The sequence below is a fragment of the Onychostruthus taczanowskii genome, unplaced genomic scaffold (genome assembly GCF_017590055.1).
Source record: "Onychostruthus taczanowskii isolate IOZ18803 unplaced genomic scaffold, ASM1759005v1 scaffold22, whole genome shotgun sequence".
Lineage (NCBI taxonomy): Eukaryota > Metazoa > Chordata > Aves > Passeriformes > Passeridae > Onychostruthus > Onychostruthus taczanowskii.
This window is the reverse complement of record NW_024499462.1, coordinates 10,389,463-10,414,240: the sequence shown is the minus strand read 5'-3', so window position 1 is coordinate 10,414,240 and position 24,778 is coordinate 10,389,463. Positions and strand designations below refer to the sequence as shown.

Below are 24,778 nucleotides of genomic sequence, written 5' to 3'. Positions count from 1 at the left end.
CTACTAAAAGTCAAAAGTTTTAGAATTCTAACTTCAGGATAGAGGACAGAGGTGAAGTAGACTTCAATGTAATTTGAAGCATTCAGATTTGCCCCCATATTAGATAGATATTGCTCTTCTGCTATTCACAAAGTAGGCAAGTTACTTCTCTAATGTACGCTGTTTATATTTTTTCTATTTGAGCTGCTCTGTTATACAAATACTATTTTTTTTGGATAAAAATCATTATGTAGCATGCGACAAGTGGCTTCATATTAACACCCTCCCTTTCTCTGCTAAATGGAAAACAGATAAAACATTAATGGAAAAGCATTTTGGTGTCAAAGCCATTAACATTCTTCCAAAATGTGTAACTGCTCTCAACTATCTTCAATCAATTCTGCCAACATAAAAAGATGCTCATGTACATACATGGGGAATAAGAAAGTAGGGAGGGGAGGTTGGAAAGAAATTGGAATGAGGAATGGGAAATTAAAGTAATGTCTGCACCACGATAGGCCTCTTCATTGAGCAGGAACCTGGATATTTACAAAAGGACACGTGCAATTAGAAAGGCAAGCAGATGAGAGGATAAAAAACAAAACAGGGTTGAGAAACAGCAGCAGCAGCAGCAGCAGCCAGTTTTACTTCTGGTTTGGTGGGAAAAAAAAGGCAAAAGAAAACCAACAAAACAATCAACCAAACAAACAAACCAATAACTGAATAAAGTTTGTAACTATTTTTTTTTAATTTCACAAGTTTTCACAAGGACAAAGTTATAGAGGGAAACCCACAGCAGTTGCTAGGTCATGCAGAACCATTAATTTTCATACCTTGGCCCATTCTATTCATCCTTGTTGCACTTTAGAAAAAGAAGTAAGCTATGTAAGTTTTACAATGCTTTTAAACTGTCATATTTCTGGTTGAGCACTTTAACTGGCACATCCTTGTAGCAATAAATATTCTGAGGGCAAAACATGATAACTTTCTTTGCAAAAAGGAACATGTGAATTTTTCTTTACGATGAAGAGCAACTGTAATAGTCTCATTTGTAGGGGAGCAACCATAATTTGCAACGTATTTCACTGATTGGACTTACAGCTGCGTTTGAATGCACACTCACACGTATGGACTGTATTCCAATCATTATGCTTAGCACTGCACAGTGGTATTCTCTGTAGCCCACTTACATGGCTCCAGGTTTTGTCAGTAAAAGTGCTTGGCTTTATTGTCAATTCACACAGCAAGCAAATCTTCAAAATTGTCATGCTTGGGGAAGGGGAAGGTAGAAGACAAAACTAACCATAAAAGCACCTTGATTGGGTTGGCAGTTACAATGCTAATCATTCCAAATCTAAATATTTTTCTGTCTGCATGCTTTCTTGCTGGATAGCCAGGGAAGAGAGGATGTGTTTCTGTCCTCCCTACCCTTGGAAACCCTCCATAAACCTAGAGCTAGCTGTATATTTCAAAATATACATTGGCTTCTGAAGTTTAAACCAAGGAAAAAAAAAAAAAAGTAAAAGCAAGCCTGAACTATCATTCCTATGGCTGTCTAGGGCAGGTTCCTTTCACTATATTTAGTTCCCTGCCACAACTTTTTTTGGCTACATGTGTCATTGGTGACAATTTGCAAGAACTAAATTCTGGCAAGTGCACGGAACACGACACCTCAGCACTGTGAATACTTCCAGCCCAGCCCTCTTGTTCTCCTCATTAACAGTCTGGGGCACAGCACTTTTTCTCCCCAGATGGGAGAGACGTAAAGGCACTCAGTTGTCTTCCCTGTATTCCTGCATACTGGCATGTACCTGTTGAAAAAAACAGGTGGAACATGCAGCAAGATTTCTGGAGGTTCTTCACATATTGGGACTATTGTTGGAAGATTTATATGAACACTAACTTGGAAAAGTTAAACTATCATCTGGGGAAAGGAACAAAGTCTCTTGAGATCTGATATGTAAGCTCAGAAAAATGCTTGCTCTTTTCTGAACATTATTTATTCTGTACATAAGGTGACTAATTCACCTTTTAAAGATGTAAAAGTCCCAAGAAGGCAGTTTTTAATGACTTACGTCCAATATTTATGATACATATGGCTTTTTATCCCAAATGTCAAAAGTGAAAGAAAATATAGCTATTCATGTGGCAATATAAATAGACAGAATAATAATTTAATATGCAATTAGACTCTTTCTAAACTTAAATTAAACCATTGGAGTTGTAAAACTTCATGCCCCGACAATTTCAGTGTTAAAGGGAAAATACACCATCTCCAAAAGACTAGCATTTTAGAGAAAGCTCTTAAACAAGCACAAAAGTCCCTGATATTGCTTTGGTATAAAGCAGATGTTTAGCAATAATCTATACAAGGAGTGTAAGCCCTATATAATATAAGCTTTGAGAGTGAAAAATCAGCAGGGATTTTTTTTTTTTTGCATGGTTTTTGTTTTTGTTTTTTTTTTTTTCAATAGGAGAGTTTTATAAGCTTCAAATAAATGTATGAGCTCCTGTAAATATGAGTATTAAAAAAAACCTACTGCAACATACATCAACACTTCTGCACTAAATGACTTTCTTTGTGTAACTCTGACATCAAGAGCAAGTGTTCATGTTAAATATACTCCATTTTCAGATATGTAGAGTAACTGCAGTGAGTTATTTATGTTTTCAGTGTGCCTATGGGTTTGGAATTCTTTTTTTATTCTCCCCTAGCATCATAAATAACTTTTGGTCCGTCTGCTTTGTTGCTGTTGTGCTTAAGGGTTTTATGGTGGTGAAATAAAAATGACAATCACATGCACACTGTCATACATATGCAAAATATGTGTACAAAAAGGGAGAACTCCATGGGAAAACAGGGAACATTACTGCTGGAAACATTAACCGGGGAGAATGGGTGGTGAATGCAAGTTTCACACACAGTGGGAGTAGATACACATATCAAAGTCTATCTTCCTGCACATACTTCTGTTTGTCCCGGGAATCTCTGCTCTTGGTGCGGTTCGGTCGGTTGGCTGTTGATGGGATAGAGTGAACTGATGAGCTCTTCTTGCTGGAAGAGTAGGAGGAATGGGAGGAATGAGAAAGGCTGGCTCGGGACTGGCCAGCGTTGTGGTCAAATTGCATCAAACAGAAGATCAAGTCCGTCGGCACAAGCTCAAATTCATATGGTGGGTTTGTGATAACGTAACTGGAAAGGAAGACAGAAGAAAAAGAAAGAAAAAGAAAACAGGTTTAGGTTTATACTAAAAATTTCTCCTACAGTTGTTAGCTCAGGAACACTTAGCCCAATTTTTGCATTTCTGTTTGTACCTGATATTAGCTCACATAATTCCCACTATGGTTTAGGACCTTTTTAAGCCAGCTGTCACTTTATTTTTTGTTTTCTGTCAGACAGACATAATGCCTGAGAATGATGTTCTTCAAGTGAATCACGTAATGATTTTTCAGAGAAACCACCAAACAAACCATGCTTCTTTCTCTGGCTGCACCACAATGCAATGACCCTAGCAAATGTATATTGACAAAACACAGTAACACACTCACCACAAACAGTATTTAAAAGAATGGCTGAAACGCAGACAGAGGAGGATTTCACATGCAGCTTATTTAAATATATATTTAAATACATATCACATTTAAATACATATTTACATAGTTATTAAATATTTAAATACAGTCAGTAGAACAAGGGATACAATTATTGGTTTGGATTGTGACTGTAGTTAAAACAAGTTAAGGAAAATACATCAATAACTTTATAGCAAGGTTTATTTTGTTCATTCACTCCACATGTACATTCATAGCCTCAAAGAGCATTTATAAAGAGAAGTCTGAACATGCAAGAATCCAACATTGCTTAGTACAAATCCCAGGCCTGAAATAAAAACTTGCTCAATTTCAAGAATCCCCAACTTCACCTAATGACCTTTCAGGGTATGAAGGACTTATAGAGCAGCTGCTAAATTTTTTCATGCATGTGAAAAACAGACTTGAGTGAGGCAATCGGCATCTTCTGTCCAAGCAACAAATGAGCAAAAATTGAACATGGAGCTCATGACTTTGTTTCAAATTAATTCAATGCTCATAAGAAATCTGCTTAGCTGCTTCAGGGACAGAGGTCCCTTATTAAGCCAACAAATAATCCCAAGTATAGTAACTACACTGCAAATCTGAACTACAACTCAATTTTTCTACCCAATTTATTCAAGTTCTTACAGAAGAAGCTGCTTTGGTGGGCTGCAGTGCTGTTTATTGCCATGTTTGCACAATAATGATGCTTTCTGTAGAGCACGAAACAGTAACAGATGGTAGATTTGTGATACTTCTGGTATGGGTCTGTGTGTGTATTTCTAGGAAGCAGTTAATTAAGACACATTTCAAGCAAGCTGCTAAATGGCCTTCAGTTTGCAAAGATGGAAATGTGTCTGCTCTATTTAAAGCACTAAGGTCAGGCTTGGTGCTACTGATGTAAAAATGTAGTCTACCAAGAGAAGAGCTTCCATTTACTGGAAGAAATTATGCTTAGACACAGATGGTACTGATGGGAAGCCCACAGGAGTATTACTGGAGCATACAGAAAAAAGACTAGCTACTGTAATTTAAATTATTATCCCACAACTTAGAGCTGATTGATATAAGGGAACTGAAGTCCTTTCCTTGCAGGCAAACAGTGGATCATCATAGAGCAAACAAGCTAAAGATACATTCTGAACATTTAATTAAAATTTTTTGAATAAAATCAGCTGACAACTTACCCTGTGATATCCAGCTTATGATTTAAAGTCAGATAGAATCACGGTGAAATCCTCGAAGAGGATTGTAGAAGTTATGCAAAAATGGAGCAAGGTCTTTTTTTATATTTATTACAGGCCCTGGGCTTTTGCTTGCTGAGAAGACTGAAGAGCAGTGAAGCAGAAATGTTCTAAAAGACCAGACTCACCGTTTAGTGCATTGGCTGGGAGTACTTAGATGTGCATCCCTTAATCGATAAATTCCAAAGCAAAGCATATTGTATGTTTTCAGTGCTTTACAAAACAGATCTCCATAACAGCCTCCATCCTAGAGGAAAGAGAGGAGATTAAATAAAAAAAGAGAACAGCGCATTTTTTTCCTTTCTTTGCTCTGTTAACACAATGTCAGGGAACAAGTCGTGCAGTATGAACTTATTAAAAAAAAGACAGTGTATAGATAGTCTGTTGTTTGTCTCAAATGAGAGCCTTTTACCCAAGGAAATGAATAATCTAGATGTTTTATTTCAAATAAGTAACCATGTAAAGTGATGACTGTTATTTTGGAGAGCCTTGGTCCATAAAATAATGGCAAATTGGAAAGACTGAGTGATTTGCTTTAAGCTGGAATTCTAAATTTTGGTACCAGACAATGCAATTCTACAAATTACATTAACTGTGGTACTAGAATTGTTAGTATCTTTGACCCTTTCTTGGCAGCAGTCATACTGTCATCCAGACAAAAAAAAAAATCATGAGGAGCACAACAGAAATTAGAGTTCTATGGGTTCAAAAGGATAATAAAATAACTCTGTTGTAAAATAATGACTAAATGTATGATTAGCAAAAAGTAAGTTTAGATTTGCTCATTTGTACATCCAAAATAGTGATTCTTAAGTAATCACGAGAGTTGATGCATTCTGCCTTCATAGATGTAGTGCAGTTGAGGCTCTGGCAATTCCAAAGATTGGTGTTGCTTATTGTATTTGTGGAAATGTTAAGCTGCATGCCAAAGAGTTTTGATGTGCTTCTAGTCTCAGCTACAGCTAGACTGCAACATCAACTGAAAGGCTGTAGGCTTCTGTTTGTGCACTCTTGCTCTAATCCTTAAACTGGGGCTCCCTGTCATTTCTGTGAAGAAGGTAATTCCATTCTTTTGGGACAGAGCTGGTGAACACAGGGTTAATTTAAGAAACATCAAATCCTACATCATTGTCAAAGCAGAGTGGTGCTTTGGGATTACCTCAAGATTTCAAAATGTGGTCCAGAAAACATTTCTAGATATTTTATTTTTATGCAATGCATTATTTTTAAAAGACCATTTATTTATTTGGTTTGGTGTTTAAAATTCCTTTACTTGTTTTTTGACTTCACCCTTAGAACAGTGCAGTCAAATTATTAGAAAATTAGGATTTCATAAGAATTTTTGTTCATCCAAAACCAGCAGAAACCAAATCTTACAACTTTGCTTTCAAGCTAATAAGCAGATTTTAAGAACTAGAAGCTTTGTGAAAACACTAAATAAACTTATCAAAACCCAAAAAATATATAGCTATACATATTGAATACATTAGAATTCATTACTACAATAATGTTTATATCATCCAAATCAGCTCATCCATCTCTTTAGCTGACAATGAAGAAGAGCCACAGCGTTTTCCGTATGAATATGCAGGCAAGAATCCTGAGCAGTCATACAGCTTCTTAAAAAGGTAAAGAGCAAACCTGGCACTCTGTGCTATAAATTTATAAACAATCCAAAAGCTCTATTAAATTCAATAATAGAAATTATATGCTTATTGAGATAGATTTTTCACTCAGGCTGAGAGAAAGCTAATAGAGCACAGACCAGCCTTGGTCCTGCATTTCCCTCATGATCTTACCCCTAGGTCTGCAAATGGCCCATCATACAAAGCCAACTGAGCAACTCGACACCTGTCCCTGTTTGCAAGTGTCTGGGGTGTGCTGTAACCTCCTCTCAATGCATTTTCCTCAGCAATCAGTGCTTCCAGCTCTGGTGTGGCTCCTCCTGTTACCAATGTCCGTATCAGTGTGAGGATATTGTCATTGAAGTATGTCTGCAGAGATAAAAGAAAGCTCTTTAAGCAAACACCATTAAAGTCACAACTGAAGACATCCAAATTACAACTTTTCTGGGTTTCTGCTGTTTAAAGTTCTTGGCTGTCTCTTCAAATAATTTTATATAGAAAGTGAAAAGACAGCAGCCTCCAATTACTCTATTTTCTTCTATCCCATTAGGCTCCTATACTATATCCTTCCTTTTAAACACCAATTCAGGCTGATTTTTATTAAAGTACAAAAATTTGAATGATTTATGTTTCCTATAATTGGTGTTAGTAGTGATGCAATGACTGCTTTCCTTCTCATCGCCCTCATGTCTAATAATGGGCTTTAGGACATGTAATTGTAAAATTCAGACCACATTTAAAGCTTACACAGGCTAGATTGCCTTTTTACTCTTGTCACCAATTCGTTGGGGAGCTGCCTTTGTGCTGCAAATGTCATTACTTATTACTGTGGCTGGACTCTAGCAGTCTAACCGATGTATTGTACTAAACATCTTATTACGAGACTTGACAGTGTTCAGACATAAGCATGTATCAATTAAACATCTTGAGTTCATTCCAGATAAATGTATGATGAGTTTGGGATCCTGGTGGTCCTTTTAAAAAACTCTAGGGTATAGGGTAAGTGTGGTTTATTAGGGAAGATTTACTCCACACTGACATTTTGCCAGCATCTGTAGCATTGCTGGTCTGTCAGGCAAACAATGGGTATTTAAAATATTAATTTAAATCCAGATGAATGACTTTCAAGTTCACTTAAAAGTATACTGGTATAGTTCAGACATCCTCACTTAAACATCTGCATTGTATTGTAGTGGGCAAAAAAAAAATGTTAAACAAAAAAAAGGAAAGACTGTCACTTATAATGTCACCAGTGCCTGAGTTTTCAGAAGCTTTGTAAGTGCAGGGAACATAAAAGGAAAAAATGAGCTCACTGTAGAGTACACAGGATTGACATTACTGGATTTCTGGATTTTGTTGAATTTAGGACTTAGAACAAATGTCTGTAATCCATCCAAGTAAAAATGAATAGTGAATTCTCCAACAGTGCTTGTTGCCAAAAGACTTCTAAAATAATACTTTTCAATGAAATTCATTGCTCTATCCATATAATGTAACTGTATTTAATACATGGGTAAACTGAGGTAGAGGTTGAAATATTTTATCCTGAGATCAAAAAGCAGAACTGGCTTCCTACCCATGTTGCTTTGATATTCTTTCTTTGTATAATGAAACTTCAGTTTCATTGTTTGCTGGAGATGACAGATAAAACAGAAGAAAATGAGTTCTACGCAGCAATGTTTTTCACTTTACATTGAAGTTTCCTAACTTCAAGCTTCTCTGCTTATTTACATAGGCATATATGCCATTCACCTGTTGACTAAATTAAAAGGAGAGGAACATATTCTTACTGTTATACATGCCCTAAAGCAAATATTTGCATCTCATCAACTGCAATTATTTAAATTAACCTGGGTAAGGCACCACATATTTTAACCACAAAGCATACTGTAAGGAGTAGTCTGACATGAGCAGAGGTTCACAAAGATTCAGCCAGTCTAAAACAACAGCTAATCTCAAATCAGCTCTTACACATGTGGATGCACTGGGTAACAATTCAAGTGTAATACTCAAACCTCTCTTAACTTATAGAAAAATCAATGTGACCCCTTGCAGGAATGTAAGTCTGGAGCGATTACATGATGTTTAATAGGAATTGCCACTGTGAGAGAGAGAAGACGTTCAGGCATGATTGTTTATTTTTCAATTACTTCTTCCTTGATGTCCCTGAGATTAAATCAGTCGCCCTCTTTGGCAACTCTCTCCACTGTGCTGTACCTCTAAGGCAAAGCTAAGACCCTTATTAGCAAAGGAAGCAGCATTTACTTTGGAACAATGGCTTAATTTGGGTTTCACACAATGACTGATGTGCATGGCACCATTCAATCAGATGGATGAGTGCAGCCAAAAGATGTTTCTTGGATTTGTCTGGTTTGGTTTTTTTGTTGGTTTTTTTTTTTTTTTTTTTTTGCAACCACTGGGAGAAAAGATTCCAAGTTTCAGGACAAACTGCTGCAACATTGCATCTGATCAGAGAAAGTCCAACCATAAGCAAGAAAAGATGGGTGAACAGGAAGCTGTAACTTCTCACCTTCTGCTACACAGGGTTGCTTCCTTCTGTACTAAAGAATTTAGCACTCCTCAAGAAAAATCTGTCTGCCCATGCTTTTGATTGTCACAAAAATCAGACTCCTCATTACATCTTGCCAGTTTGGAACTAGGGGCACACTGAAAAGCTGAACTAGCTGATATCCATTTCCTTTGGAATAATAATACACTGAAATTAATTTGATAGTGATCTTCTACTTGCTCTGTGGGAGGGTACATGGCCTGAATATGCCAGTACTTATAAGAAACTGATCTACAGAATGTCTTTGGAAAGGTGCTGTTGTACTTAAAGTAACAAGGCACATTCCAGTGATGGAAAAGAATCCCTTTTGTTGAGTGTAAAATCAAAACTGAAGAAATACTTGTTTGCGCTTGTCATTAACCAAATCCCACATTAGACATGTGTGTGATCCCACTTTAATCAGCATCTGGAATGAGAATATGAAATAGGTGTATTCTAAACACAGGAAAAAAGAAATGCATCATAGACACTGAAACTGGGTAAATAGCAAGGAAGTAATGACACAGATATCTGAGCTAGCAGTGCCACCTAGCCATTGCTTCGGAATTGTAGTGCAGCTCTTTCAAATGTTTCAAGGATGCTTTCCCATTTGTTCAATCATTTTTAAAGTATAATTACCAGAGTGCTTATGTTTTGCAGTTAATGCTGTCATGTCTTTTAAACTAATTGGTCTTCTACAGAAAATTTAACTGAAAATTAGCACATCTTTTAGTAATATTGTTTTAACTTTAATAGCACTTTGCCTCTCATTTATAATTACACTAAAATTGTCATTTTTCAAGTTATATCTGCCTTTTTTGTCTTTGTTAGTGGGTTTTTAAATTAATTTCTTTTAAGAAGATTCCTCCTCCTCCTCGACTACTTGTGGTTTTTAACCTCACTTTCAAACAAATATTTTAAGTTGCTTTTCTCATTCAGTTGTAGTAATAATATATATCCAAACCTGAGGAATGAGTGAGCTAACATCCGTAATTCATACCAATAACAAAAGGGTCTTTGAGACAGAATAAATAGCAGACAATAAATAACAGCATTTCACCATTTGAAAATCTATTAATTCTTAAACTCTTGTCCAAACTTGAAAGAAGTTTGGGACACTTTAAGTTACAAGATGTTGCTTACTAATTCTCTGAACAGAATTGCATGAAAATAGTCTTGTGTTCATATCAAAGATTAGAACAGTTTCTTTTCTGTATAAATAAGACTGTGAGGATCCCTTAGGGAGAATTCTCGAGTAGGGGACATAATTTTTAACTGTTTTAATGATTTTCTTCCATTCTGTACTTTTGTTTAAATGAAGAAAAAGTAGGATTTGGTAATACAGAAAACAAACCAAAACCTGAAGCTCTAGCACAAGCAAACGAATTCCAGGGCAGTGAATGTTAAGTGGTGCTGGAGATCCTTGTCTCCAACAGCATCTGGGGTCTGTTGCAGCAGAAGGTGTGGGAGGGACACCAGCCTGCCAGAACCAATGCAGTTCCTGTGTCTTCAGTGCCAAAAGAGGAACAGGGAAGCTCTGGCTCTCAGGCCAAGTGCTCAAACCTTTGAAGGTACTGTGTGCTGAAAACTAGTTCCCTGAACATACAGGAACTACCTCAACAAGACCCAAAAAGAAGTCCTCCTGCTCAAATACTTGAGCAGCTATATGTGTGTGTATATATATACATATATACATATATATATATATATGAGCTATAACTTTCCCATAGCTGAAGATAACATTTTTAAAAACCAGTTACATAATCTAAAGGTGCTTCCAATCCCACACATTTTAGTTACATTTCACTTGGCGATGAAGGCATGCTCTGCTTTCCAGAAGTGGTGTTGCCTTGAGACTGACAGACAACATGTATTATTTCCCTGGGTTTGCATATGCTATGACAAAATAAATATTAATATATAATTTAAGTACCTGATGGCAGTAGATGTCTCTTCAAAGACATAGTAATGGTTAGCTGGAGCATTTTAACAATAGCCACTGCCACAGTTAAAACATGAAGCAAGCCCAGAGCCTTCCCACAGAGCACAGTAAAGCTCTTGAACCAAACCTGGTGAGATCACTGCTACCAACTCATCAAAAACATAGTATAGGTTTTGAGCTTGTTATTGTCCTCTGAGCATTGGTATTTGAGCTACTGCACTTTGAATCCTGGGCTTGTGGAAAATATTGCCTTTGCTGCAAAGCCAAACTGGGTGCAGATGATCAGTACATGGCACTTGGAAAACTAAACTACATTAAGCCTTTTACCTTTGAAATAAGGAAATAACAGAAAATTTTAAACTCAAAATGTCCAGTACTGTCATCTTGCAGGAAATAATGCTAAACCAGCAGAATGTAAAGATCTCCAGCACTCAGACTTGAATTAGGAAGTTACCACATTTTCTAATCTGTAATTTGTGAGTTGGGTGTAATGCCCTACTTCAATATTATAAAACTATTAAAAAGTAAAATAATAATAATTAAATACTGATTAATACTGTAGAATTATTATTATTATTATTGTCCAATAACTGAATACTTAAGGAAATTATTTTAAATATATTTTGTAGCTTTTTTCCCTATACATACATCTATATACACGTTTCAAATGACCTACAGGTCAGAAATAATACCATATGCATGTCTATCATTGGACTTTCTAGTCTTTCTTGCATCTGCTCTACTACAAAACCCCACTACTGTGAGAAGAGATTCATTGTTAAAGGAACAGTTCATGAACACTTGCGTTGTACACTATGTAAGGAATTTTCATTGCAGAGATATCAACAGAGATCATAAATTGGATTTTTTCTATCAAAAATAAGCAGTAAAACCAACTGAATCACTAAATAGATAGAATAAAGAACTATATACTTGTCTCCAAGTGAGCTGGCAAAAGACAGCAGAGTGAACATTATATACTTCTTACATAATTCCTGTGCAATTAGTAGGATTAAAGCACTAATCTGTAGGATGACTACAGATCTCACAATTTAGCTAGGATTTGGGGTTCAGTTTCCCATGCTGGCAAGTATGAAGTTAGACTCATTAAACAGAAGCTGTTTGCTAAAAGCAAGTGTACTTTAGGAAAAAAAGAAAATAAAGGTAAGAAATAATATAGTGAAAACAGATTAGTTTGTGTGAGAAAACTCTTTTCCTTGGAGAAGAAGTAAAAGTCTTCCCCATGAGAATATGGACAGTAAAGGAAAACATCTCACACATTTTACACTTTCTGAATGGTCAGGAAGAATTGTACTTTTCCAATTCCTTGCTGGGCCTTTGAGGAATAAAGAGAAAATAACACTGCCACTGATCAGAAAACTGGTGAAAGAAAAGGCAGGATAGTGAACAAATCTAACTGGCTGAATCCTTACCTTTCTTCTTGATTACTATTTTTTAAAGTAGAGAATTTTCTACTCTTGTTATCACATTTCTCTGCCTTCAGGCTGCACTGTCCCTGACACATAGTATGACCACTTGGATATCAAAATGTTTAGGAAAAGGACTTTTATAGAACAGAACCGCAAAAACAGAGGGGCATGTTGTCCAAAACTAAGAGTTAATAAAAGCTAGCAATAACTAAAAACATTAACATTTCTCAACAGACATGTTGTACCTATTTTTCATTGCATCACTATTATTTACTTGAGACGCTTTTGCACAAGGAGGCAATGATGTCCACAGTATCTCACTCTTTCTGTGGCAACCAGAAGGATTAACCTTACTTTTTCTTCATTCTGAAGTTCCCTACTGAACAATACATTCAGAGATATTGACTTAGATAATAATGGGAAGAGATAAACAGTTCTAAGAAACATTTGGAACCTTCATGATAAATTATTCCCATTTATAATGTGAATATACAAAAACTTTTATAGATAGAGATTTTAATTAGAGGAGGTACAGAGTTTAGGAGTCCTTGAATAGGTTTTCTGAATTTGTCACATCTACAAAATATTGCAAATAGCTTTCATGAAAACCATTGTCTGAGGTTATTGAAAACTCCTAGGGCATTAGAATAAAATTTTATCTGTGTAGACTCATTTATCTGTGGATGGAACATATGGAAAATATAGCAGCGAAAACTACAAAATACAGGTACATAAGTATGAAATACAAATGAAATAATAAATCTTAAAGATCACTATGAATTCTTCTTAAATGCAAAAAGTTTCATTCTGAATTCAGGTGAAGGTCAGGCTTGGCTCCTTTAGAGAAACCCATCTGCTCATATACAGTGTTACTTGGGTTCCACAACAGACCTTTCCCAGCACTATGGAACTTTATCCCATGGTGAGCTCAGAAAGCCCATGCTCAGATTTTAAAAAGACTATGTCCTTGCTATATCGGCACAGTTTAAGGTCCCTCTGAACGAAGTGTAGCTCACACAGAGAAAGACTGGTCTGAAAACTTGGCCAGTATGAGGAGGATGAGAAGGAGCATGACCGAGGGGTTTGCTTCAGAACTGTGCTATGGCTGCAAAACAAAAGCCCCAGTGTAGACATAACCAAAGGCCACCATCTGTAGTTTCTGGCATGCACCGAAGTTTTGATTAATAAGAAAATTCATATGAAAAAGAGGATAACCTCTCTTCACACAAATAGAATTAATGAGATGTGTACAATGGCTTTCAAGGAGTTCTATCAGTGTCCCCCAGCACTCAGAGTATGTAGCTCATAGCTACAGGAAATTAAAAGCTCAAAACACAGTTGATGTTGTCTGACAAGAATGGTGAGCACAGGGACTGACACACTGCATTTGAGTCTGGATTTTAGGCAGAAGGGACAATATTTTTTTGAAAGCATGATCCTTAAAACCTGACATGAGACTGTTTCCTTATAAAATTGTGGACTCATGGAAGTCCTAGATATCTCAATTATAGTCTCTGTGTCCAACTAAGAAAATAACCTAGCTTAGGTTCTGAGATTCTCTTAACGCCTAAAAAAAAAAAGCATCTTCTCCTGCCTACCTTTGGAAAAGATTCTACACCTTCACACTCTTTCACAGCAAGTCTGGTAGAAGGGAATGAAAAGGATTTGTTTGCTTACTGCGCTCATGAGAGAGTCCAGCACGCTGACAGCAAATGCGGTTCCACAAGCAAAAGGCTGCGTGAGATACAGTTCTGTGTCGGGATCATCATCATCATCTTGGTCCAAGAACTGAACATTTGAATCATTTACTGAAAATAACAATGATAATATTGAGAGTAAAATCGAAAGGTATTTCTGGGTCATCAGCATGTGACCTTACACATCACACAGCCAAAGAAAAAGAAACGGCATATGTCTGGAAACACAGACTTGTGTCTTTGACGTCACTGAAAATGAAATCAAGATGGATGTGAAAATGTGCATTTTCTGTTGCTCGTTATCTTGCTCATAAGAGGTGACACTCTTGTTCTTGACAGGTTCCTATCCCTTTCCTGTAAAGCAGCTTCGTGGCACCAGTTGCCTGTGCTCAAAATGAAATATATTATAAACTTGTATATTAAGACAATCTTGGTATATTGGCGGGGTACAGTGGCTGAGGTTGTATGCATGAACAGTTAATGTGAAATGCTATCACAAGATACAAAGTTAGAACCTCATTGTAAAATAGAGGCTGTCAATAAAATTCTGATATAGCCCACAGGCATCTGTTAGATGTGCTGCTGTGATTCTTACTGGAGTGGTGTTAATGCACTTAGGGCTCAAAAGAGGATGAACTGTCCCTTTAACATGTATCTATCTGAATGAATGAACAGTTCTCTTGCAGCACTGCCTTTTGTTCAAATATTTGTCTCTATAACTTCACTTTCCCAGCCACAAATTCTACATTAGCCAGAGTGAAAAATAATCTAAATCAGGCTGGTTTAGAGAAAAGCCCAAATAAAGTAGTATTTGTCATTTTGACTTTCTCTGGCATTTCATTGTCACAGTTAAGCCCTCTGCCTCCAACTCATTCCAACTAAAAATAGTTGTTTCCTTGAGATCAGTGTATCAAGTGGATCATATTTCATGAAATATTTCATTTCCATATTAGTCTCCCTCAGGCATGAAAGCACAGACTGCTTAGCTATGCCATTGAAACACCCTTCAACTTACTAAATGACAAATTAATTTCAGTTCCCATGCAAGAAAAGGAAATGAAAAACTTTTTGAGCATTTGAAACTGCACGCGCTGATGATATCCCTATTCCCCATGTGAACACATCTCCTGAGCCAACCCAGCAAACTTTGAAAATAACATAAGAACTGCTGTTAACTTGATCAGATTTCAGCTCTGGACTTCTAAAGTCAGAAATTTTCTGCCTGCTATTCTGATCTTCCTTCTCATACAGTTTCAATCCTTCCCATACAGTTTTCTTGTACATCCACTCATTTTCCAAACTCTCTATTCTCCTGTGCTTGCTATGTTTAACTTACAAAACATGAATTACTGCAGATAAAGCTTCATGATAGCTGTCTAAATGAGATGAGGATAGAATTTAGAATTCTTGCCTTGCACTCCCTGATGTAATTGTTAAAACATAACACCTTAGTATTGTAATAAGAGAAATGTTCTGCCCTGGGAATCAGAAGACATTAATCCAAGAAAACACCGGGATCATAATACTTCTTTTTTTAGTACAATACCTATCAATTTAATCTCCAGATTCTTAAGCAATACAGTATTTGAAAGCCTGCTGTATCAAAATGTACTTTTTGAACAGCTTGTACCTCAGTTTGATTTGCTAGTTGAGAGTAGGCACTATTGACAGCAGCACTCGTTTTCCACTTCCATCTGGCAGACTAACACCTGAGTTAGACACCGTGCTAGCCAAGCGTGGGGTCAGTTCCTGAGCTACTAAAAACCTGTCATGAATTCTGCAGGTGTGTGTTTATCTTCCTGATGCAAGTTACCACTGGGATTTGTGGGCCAGGAGAGCTGGGAGCAAACAGGTGGTGCTGTGCCATAGGGAAAGGCTCATCAAACATTGCTCCAAAGGCTGGTGAGAGCACTCTGTGTTGAGAGGGAACCATGCAGGAGCTTGGCTGCTCCTCTACAGCTTCAAAACCTGAGCTTCTGAGAAAAAGCCTTACTCTACAAAATAAACAAAAAAAAATAGCCTGAGGGAAAGTATGATGCTCGGGGTTTCTCTGGTATCTTTTACTTCTTCTTGGACTTCCTGTGAAAAGCTGCTAAGGCATGTCCACCAAACTGACAACAGGCTGAAGTAACAAAAAGAAAGAGAAGGAAGAGAGAAAAGGAGAGAAAAATTGGTGTAGGAGAGTGAGGGCCAGGGAGGTGGGGACTTAGGCCAAAAAAAATGAATTGGTGAGAAGGTGCTATGAAAACAGCCGGCTGGTCAGACGAGTGTGATCAAAGGTTTACTGATGCTGCGTGAAAAAAAAATCATTAAGAAGACCAGAACAAGACGGTAAATTTCAACCAGAACCACAAATAAAACACATTCAAAGCAGTGCCATGAGGGTAGCCCCTCTGATACAGCCAGATAAATAAAGGAAAAGCTGATGACAGTAAGAACAACAACAGAAAATAACACAGTGATGTGAAGGAAAAAGGCACTTCTTACCCAGTTCAGTTATCATTAGAATGTGGGTTCCACTGTTTTTTTCCTGACTGATTGAAACCAAAGGCAGAAGTTTGCCAGGCTTAGCTAGTAAGTAAAGTATTTAGGGGGAAAAGAAAGTACAGAAAGAGAATAAAGTAAGGGAAAAAGACAGGTAAGGCTCTAAAAAATAAAACTGAAAAAGAAAACAGAAGGACAAAGGACCACAAATCAAGTTTGTATTTGCCATGAAAAAAACAGAACAGCTTCTGCACTTCACATCACACCGCTTGACAACATAAATACCCACAGCTAGAGTGGAAATCAGAGTCTAGTTACCTACCATCATCATATTCTCAGGAGTGAAATATCTCATACTATTATACAGAGTTTGGTTACACATGATTAAACAGTTTTGGACCATGAAGAAATAAACAAATGGCCTCTTACAATTGATTAAATGCACAGGAAATATCTGCTTATACTTTGGCCTTTTTCCTTTTCTAACCTTAGCCCAAAGACCCCAGCTTGTTTGTTACACTATGCAAAAAGCATCTTGTCTGATAGGATATTTATTTAAGAAAATGGAGAAAACCCAAAGGAGGGAAATATATTTTAGTTATTCAAATAAAGTGAACCAACTGTTACTAAACTTCCTTTAGAGAGAGTAATTTAAAACAGTTATCAAAAGAGAAAATGTAACAGTGTAAGATCCAGTATGGGTAATTTTTCTGTATCTGCATAACAAGGAAAGTGAGAAAAAGACATGGGAATGTATATGGAAGGACAAATTTTAGCTTTTCTTACCTAGCTCTGTTATAATAGGGATGTTGGCTCCTGTTGTAATGGAGGGTTGACGTAAAAGGCCATGGACTGGACTATTGTCTGGAGATGACCTATCCATCCCAGGAGGTGTAAAACCTAAAAGAAAAAAAAAAATAGAGGAAGTTTACAGGGGACAAACTACACAAAAAAAAAAAAAAAAAAAATCCGAAGCAAACACCTTTCCTTAACCAGCAATTAACATTTTAAAGAGTACTGTTTGTAAATGGTATTACAACCATGAGGAATAAACTGCTTCCATTAGTCAGTTCTAGGTTTGATCAGAAATCAAGATACAAAATTATCTGTCTGCTAAGAGCACTACCACCCACACATGATAGGGTTTTTGTAATTTTTGTAATTTCTGTGTACCATTTATAATATGCATTTCTATGAGGATTACAATTGTAGGAATACTGGGATGGAAGGGTTCAGTCTACAAGACAAAAATATAGTATGAAAGGAAAAAGACACAGGTTTTCAAATGCTATGTGAGAGGATTGCTTGAAAAGAACTGGAAAGAGTGACAATTTGAAGGAAACAAAGGTGGGAGAACAAACATGTTGGAAGGCACTCACAGAAAAAAAAAATCTGGAGACCAGCAACATTCACCTTTAAAAAAGACTGTTTTCAGCCAGATTCTGTAGAGTTTGAAATGGAGCTCTTGACATTGAGGAGTGGTTTTTATAGGTTTTGGGTTTTTTTTTGTTTTTTTTTTTTCTTCTTCAAACAAATAATACCCAAGCAAAACCTTTTGGAGTTTGATTCTAAGTACTGAAAAAATGGGTAGTTATACAAAAGCCCATGCAATAGCAGGACTGGAAATTCACCACTGAGACTAATGCATTCCATCCCCCTTGTCCAGTAAAGCTACAGAAAACATGGGAATGCTCATTTAATGTCATTGCAGAAGTGATGGTAAAGCTACAAAGTGACTTTATGGTTTCATATAGACCAGTATCACGGCAGCATTTTTAAACAAATATTTTTCTACTAGGAATAAAATTGAGCCAAGCTTAGTTTAAACCACACTTAAAAGACATTCCATTTTTTTTTTTTTGCCTTATTATTCCCAAGTTATTTGACTTCACACCTGATACCCAGGTGACAGACTTTTGGTCCTTTGTCACTAGTGCTGAATTCTCCATACACTTATTCTCAACTAATCACAGCCAAATTAATTCCTGACTTAAATTCACTTTCCTCTTGCAGTGTGGAAATTGTTTTGCTCCATTAAATTCATTGATACATTCACCTGGTATTGAATTCACAGGAAGATGGTATGATACCTTACCTTTCTTCTATTTGGGGACCAATTCACAAACCAGGAAATCTCTAAACTAAATTGTAGCTGTTAGCACATCATACTGGTATTATATTGTCTTTAGGACTTACAGTTCTTTTCCAGTGATAATTACATCACTCTTAAACTGCCCCTAAACTACAAGGACCACTAGATCTGGGCTCCTTGATTTCATGGGATTTAATTTTCTCCTTCCATTCATCCATCTCTATGTTTTGTCTGTATCACATAGAGAATATACAGGTAATAAAACTAGAATCACTGGGAAGAGACTTTCTTAGCTCTGCAGAAGGTACTGGTATGAATTTCATTCTGACTGTCACAAGAAAACTAGATGCAACATGTTGATTGTACAAACAAGATAGCTTAAAAAGAGAGTGAAAAGCCTGTGAAGAAATTCCTCAGGAGAAAAGAAGTGGATATGATATCTTCAATGACAAAAACATTGTCATAGAGAAACCTAAGTCAGCAGAGCAATTCTATATAATATTACCAGTGGATAGAAAACCTTTATAAAGCAGATTTCTTACAGGCAATTGGAAATGTTAACAGTCAGCCATGTAACACCACCTGTGGTGCTGAACTCAGGAAGACCAGCTTGGTGACAGCGAGTTGCAGTCCCAGCCAGTTTCGGTTTGCAGATGTTTCCTTGTATCTGGCACTATGACTGAGATCGATTTTGGCTCTTTGAATGTTTACCTCTTCATGGCAGAGCCTGAGATTCCTCAGGCTCACAGAGTCTGACAAAGGTCTTTCAGTCACCACCTTGTAAGTTACAGGTAACACTGACACTCTCACAACAGCAGAAAAATTAAAGTGGGACTCCAAGGGGAGGACATGCTATCCGAAGACAGGTGAGTATTAGTGTGACACCTCCTTCTGCAGCAGGATCCAGTGTTTTGTACTCTATTATGGAATGCATTCTTTTAGGAGATGCAGGATACAGCCTTTGTCACATTAGAAAAAGCTCAGGTAACAGCAGATTCCTTGAGCAGGTAAGGTGGCAGGCTCACTTGGGTCCCCTGCTGAATTACAAGTCAAAATGGCAACATGATGACTTTTCATGCTCACTTATATAAAAGTAAACAAAACTAATATTGTTCCCTTGCACTCCAGGGATTGCACTGCTCAGAGTATCCCTGGAGACTCTGCTTCTCCCTTTTTTCCTGAAGCCTTTCCCCCCACATCTGGGGATGCACTCCCTGAACTACCTTCAGGCCCTTCAGGTGGTAGGAGCACCGCAGTATTTTCCTACCAGTTACAGGCAAATTGAAGCAAGCTAGTGTAACTCAGCTAAATGTGCAAGTTCTTCCTGCCTCCCCTTCACTGCACATACACAGAGAAACGCACACTCTCCATCGAAGGCCATTTGTAGCCACCTCTCTAACCCTTAGAATATTTGTCTTCCTGGGATAGTGTCAGAAGATTGAAGTAAATGTGGCATTTTTGTTAGACACAGACTGTCAGAAGCTCTGTAATTGCACACTGCACACATAGTGCATTCAGTCTGAAATGCAGGAAGCATGTTAAAGGGATTGTGTTTTCTCCTTGAATGAAAAATAGACTCATACGGTAATATGTTTCATCCTACTGTCTTGAAAGACATGAGAAGTATCTGATAATTTAATTTCCTTGCTCATACTTAATTCAGACACTTCTAGAAATTTACTTTTAAGAAATATAAAAATCGTGGAGTATTTCCAGGAAAAGAAAATATTTGGGGATTTTGTGTGCTTAGGTTTGGAGTCACAAGCTATCAAACACCTTCAAGACACATTCCTGCTCCCAAGTCACAAACTAATTTCCATACACAGCCTGTCTATTTTTTCCCTCCAGAAGAGAAATGAAAAAAAAGTGCAGGAAACTAACCTGCTTTATCAGAACTTTCATTTAAAGGCATGAAAAACTACAAGTGACAGCTGTGCAGATTCAGTGAATGTGACATTTTTGAATTTCTTCAACTTGACAAGTAAACACCTTAAATCGGTAATGCTATATGCATAATACATGACCTGTATTTTGACATCCATCATCAAATGCTGACTTGAGAAAATACAGGTTTGTACGTCAAGGAATAGCACCCATAAAGCAGGGAGAAATTCAGGTCACAGGGTATTAGGAAAACTCTATTTCATTACAGAAGCTGAAACAAGCTAAGGCATCAGATTTAAGATCCATTTTCAGCTGTGAAAAGATTCAATTCCTCTGCACAGAGCATTCATTTAGAAATGACATGCTTTCCTCACAGCCTCTTTTCATTTGCCTTTTCATATTCCATTTTCTCCTTCAGTCCCCAAACCTTGTTCCATTAATGCTCATAAAAATCGTAAAACAGGGCTGATAGTTGTGATCTTACAAACACAGTATCTCCTTGTTCTACAAACAACTGGGGGAGCTCTGGCTACAGCTGCTTAACAGGATCAACCTCTATAGTAAAACTCACATGCCTGTGCAAGTCTGAGCACAGTGCCTGTGGAAGCAAATGCAGTGACAGTGGGGAGACTTCTGGAGAAGGGAATTCTCTTTGCCAACAATTGGAGGTAAAGCAAAATCATATTTTTGTTCCAGTCGTCACTGCATCTGATACTGAACTGCTGTACTGGGTGAGTGGTTCACTTGGTGTCACTTGAATTTTTCTTTTCTTTTGTGGCTTGTTTTGGTTTTCCTCATTTATTAAACTGGCTTAATCTCAGGCCATGAGCTTTTTTCTCACTGTGGAACTTAGCTGTCAGTCACAGTCAACTCACCACCATTGGCTATAGTGACAATCACTATAACATAAAGAGTTACAGAATCATTTAAGTTCGAAGTGACCTTTAAAATCATCAAGTCCAACCACTAACCCAGCACTACCAAGTCCACCACTAAACCATGTCACAACTAAACGTCTCCTAAATACCACCAGGGATGGTGACTCCAACGTTTTCCTGGGCAGCCTGTTCCAATGCTTGGCAACCCTTATAGAGAATACATTTTCACTAATATCCAATCTAAACCTCCCTTGGCACATCTTGAGGCCATTTCCTTTTGTCCTTTCACTTGTTACCAGGGAGAAGAGACCAACTCTCAGCTCACTTGAACCTCCTTCCAGGTAGCTGGAGAGAGCAATGAGGTCTCCCTGATCAAACTGAGGAAGGAGGCAGCCCACCCCTATCTGTCTCTGAAACAAGATACTGCCAAGCAGTGGATTAAGACTATCACAGCTCTGAGAGGAACACAGGTTTTGGGCTCCTGACATGCCCCAAATCAGTAAGGCTTGGCAGTCAGCAGTCACAGCTTCTCTCCTGGCAGCAGCGTCCCTCCCCAACAGGCAGGGACTCCCATGTCCATCCTCAGCTATGTGCTCTGCAGGAGTTTGAGCCTCCTGCAGTTCTCTGCAGAAAGCTGATGGTTTAACGTCTTGATTTTGAGCAAAGAGCATTTCCCAGCTCCCTCTAAGTTACTACTGCACACAGAAGTAGGCAAAAAACAATCAATTGCATCAGGAGCAACAATCTAAGTCTTAAAGACGTTCTCACCTTCATGGAAAGAGAACGCAGGGGAAATTTCCTCAGTAATATGAAGCAAGCCCTTTTTACCAGGGGATGCATGGCTCCCCTGCTGTGAGCTCAGCACGGCCAGGTAGCTGTAAAACCTCACTGCCCTTACAAAATACCACCTACAAAGGGATGAGCAGCACTGGGCTCGGGAGCTCTGTGCCCCTTGAGCCAGGCTGACTCATGGTCCTCCCAGGGAGGCACTAACTGTAATGTTCCATAAAATGCAGGAAAGTTTGCTCCTTATAGCAGTAAATATACTAGAGTTTGCTGAGGGGACCAACAAAGGTTCACTGGGGTTTTAATGTAGAGGGAAATTTGTCTTGTGGATGTGCACTGCTTCTGTTCCACTGACTCCACCAAGACCCAGATGGGCATATTCACAAAAATTGATTTTTATGCTACATTTGTAAGATATCCTCTGTTCTTAAGGATTATAATGGATCCTTTATGATTCTCTTCCCCTTTTTCTCTGCCCCTTTCTTCTTTTCCTCTCTTCCTTTTCAAATATATATATATTACTAAACTGGAACTCTGTGCAGGCAGAAGGCACTATCCCAAAATGAAAATCCACTTGACATACCTAAAGGTTGTGGCCTTGTTATTAAAGCACCTTCTAAACGGATAGCGCCCTTTAAATAATGCTATTTTAGGGAAAGATGTCATGGCATTCACTGGGTGATACATGCACTAAAGTCCTCAAATATCATTTAAAAAGCATATGTACATTCAGCTACCTCTGGTTCACCGGAGGAATATGAGACAACAATAATATTTTGAGCATATATGAATAACACATAAGTGGTGAACTGCCAAACACGCCCTCGGCAGGTTATCATGCAGAAATATGGGACAAGTATTTTCATTAAGCAGAGCCAGCCAAAAAGAAATAATTCTCAAAAAGGACCTCACAGTTGTATCCCTTTGCTACTGTTTGCTGACAATGTCATTAATATTCCTGTGAATTCAATTGAATGATAGACTATACCTGTTATTCTCCAAAGTACAGCCCTTGGGTATACCTGGAAAGTTCAGCAGCAGTCATGCAACTAAAGAGCTGCTGACATTCATGGGAATCTGTTACAGCCATTCAATTTAGAAACAATTCTAGCTTCAGTGTCCCATGGGGTCTGAGACAGAGAGTTGTAGTTTGGCCTGAGAACCTGGAAATCCTAAATTCTGGCTCCAGTTCTGACTTTTACTGCGATTTGTGCTGAATATCTAATAATCTCTTGGAGATTATCACTAAAGGTCTGGAAAAGGAGAGGAATGTGGGAGGCCAGATGTGACTACATAAGCTCTCAGCTCTCTCAGAGAGAGGGAGCATCTTCAGAGACGCTCCAGGCCCAAACACAGGCCAAGGTAAATCTACTGAGAGTGGAAGCTGAAGAAGGACATCTTTCTCAACTTTAGCAACCCTCCAATGCTTTGGGATTGGAACAACACTGGAGCTTTGAACCCTGAGAGACAACGTCACAGAGAACCAGCTGCCATTTTCTGCCAAGAAAGCGCTCTTCTCTAATGTCCCTTTGCTCACTTTCTGCTGGATTACAGAAACCTACAGTAAAAATATCCAAATCAAAGCTCTCATGGAAGCACAGGGCAGTGGGTTCCATGCTAGTTTCCACTCCCCAAAGTGTGAGATCCATTCCTGGATGAGTTAGTGGCCCCGTGTGCTGAAAGTATAAATGATTTATAGGCCTGCTGGTTCTTGGGCTGCTCTAACAAGGTAGGATTAAGCTGTAAAAACAAAGATCAAGAGAAGGATTGGAGTTTCATCATCTTGAGGTATAGCATTGAATCACACCACATTGATTCCATTTCAATTGTGAACAGCATAATATATTAGAAAAGTGTAATATTTTAAGCCTATGGCAGAATCATGTATAACTTAGAGAGGTCTGTTAACAGGTACTTATATAAATCTTTTCCCAGTTTAAGTGCCATTTTTAGTTTCACTATCATACACATCCCAAAAAATGAAGTCCATCTGAAACTGCCTAGTTTGGTGGGTTTTTTTTTTTTTTTTTTTTTTTGTTTTTTTTTTTTTTTTTTTTTTTTTTTTTTTTGCTATTGTTGTTGTTGGCTTTGTAGGAATCTTTTTCCCTTTACAAAATCTTATGTGGTAATTACCCAAACCCTAACTCTGCCAAGGTTCACCACAAGCTTACACAACCCAAAACTACCAAAAAAAAAGAGGGCTTTCTTTACTAATACTTTGCAGAGCACAGCCTTAATGTTCAATTCTTCCTGTTTTTCTCACTTTAAGTAAGATAATATGTAGTTACTAGCCATAGCACTACCCTCAATCTGCCTGAACAGAAACTCTGTTTCTCTATGCAGTAAACAAAATTAAATTTCCCCTTTTTTAGCTACTTTTTTACAAACTTTATATTTTAATTGTTCCTACTCTTCATTTACTATGTAATAGTTTTCTACACTAGGTGCTTCTAGAGCACAAAGTTGGTAGCATCTAACTGTAGCACAGGTTTGCAGCTAAAATGATTTAGTATATAACAATGCCAAACTCCTTTCAGTTTAATCATTAATCAACTCTGCATATTTAGACCTCAGGCAAAAATAAATATGCTGAATAAAAATTATCAAAAAAATTAA

General features: G+C 37.6%; 1 protein-coding gene across 22 annotated transcripts in view; it reads right to left on the bottom strand.

Annotated features, from left to right (window-relative positions):
* KCNMA1 (potassium calcium-activated channel subfamily M alpha 1) overlaps positions 1–24,778 on the bottom strand; it is a 429,782-nt gene that overhangs the window by 5,472 nt on the left and 399,532 nt on the right. For 14 of the 22 annotated variants that reach the window (XM_041405088.1, XM_041405086.1, XM_041405079.1 and 11 more), the window contains 6 exons: positions 17,309–17,422; positions 14,019–14,149; positions 6,596–6,790; positions 4,925–5,043; positions 2,948–3,172; positions 813–841 (listed from right to left, as the gene is read on the bottom strand). In XM_041405088.1, the coding sequence (XP_041261022.1) occupies positions 813–841; positions 2,948–3,172; positions 4,925–5,043; positions 6,596–6,790; positions 14,019–14,149; positions 17,309–17,422 (813 nt within the window). The remainder of the gene's footprint in view (positions 1–812; positions 842–2,947; positions 3,173–4,924; positions 5,044–6,595; positions 6,791–14,018; positions 14,150–17,308; positions 17,423–24,778) is intronic. The other 8 variants (XM_041405092.1, XM_041405100.1, XM_041405091.1 and 5 more) reach the window with 1 other exon arrangement.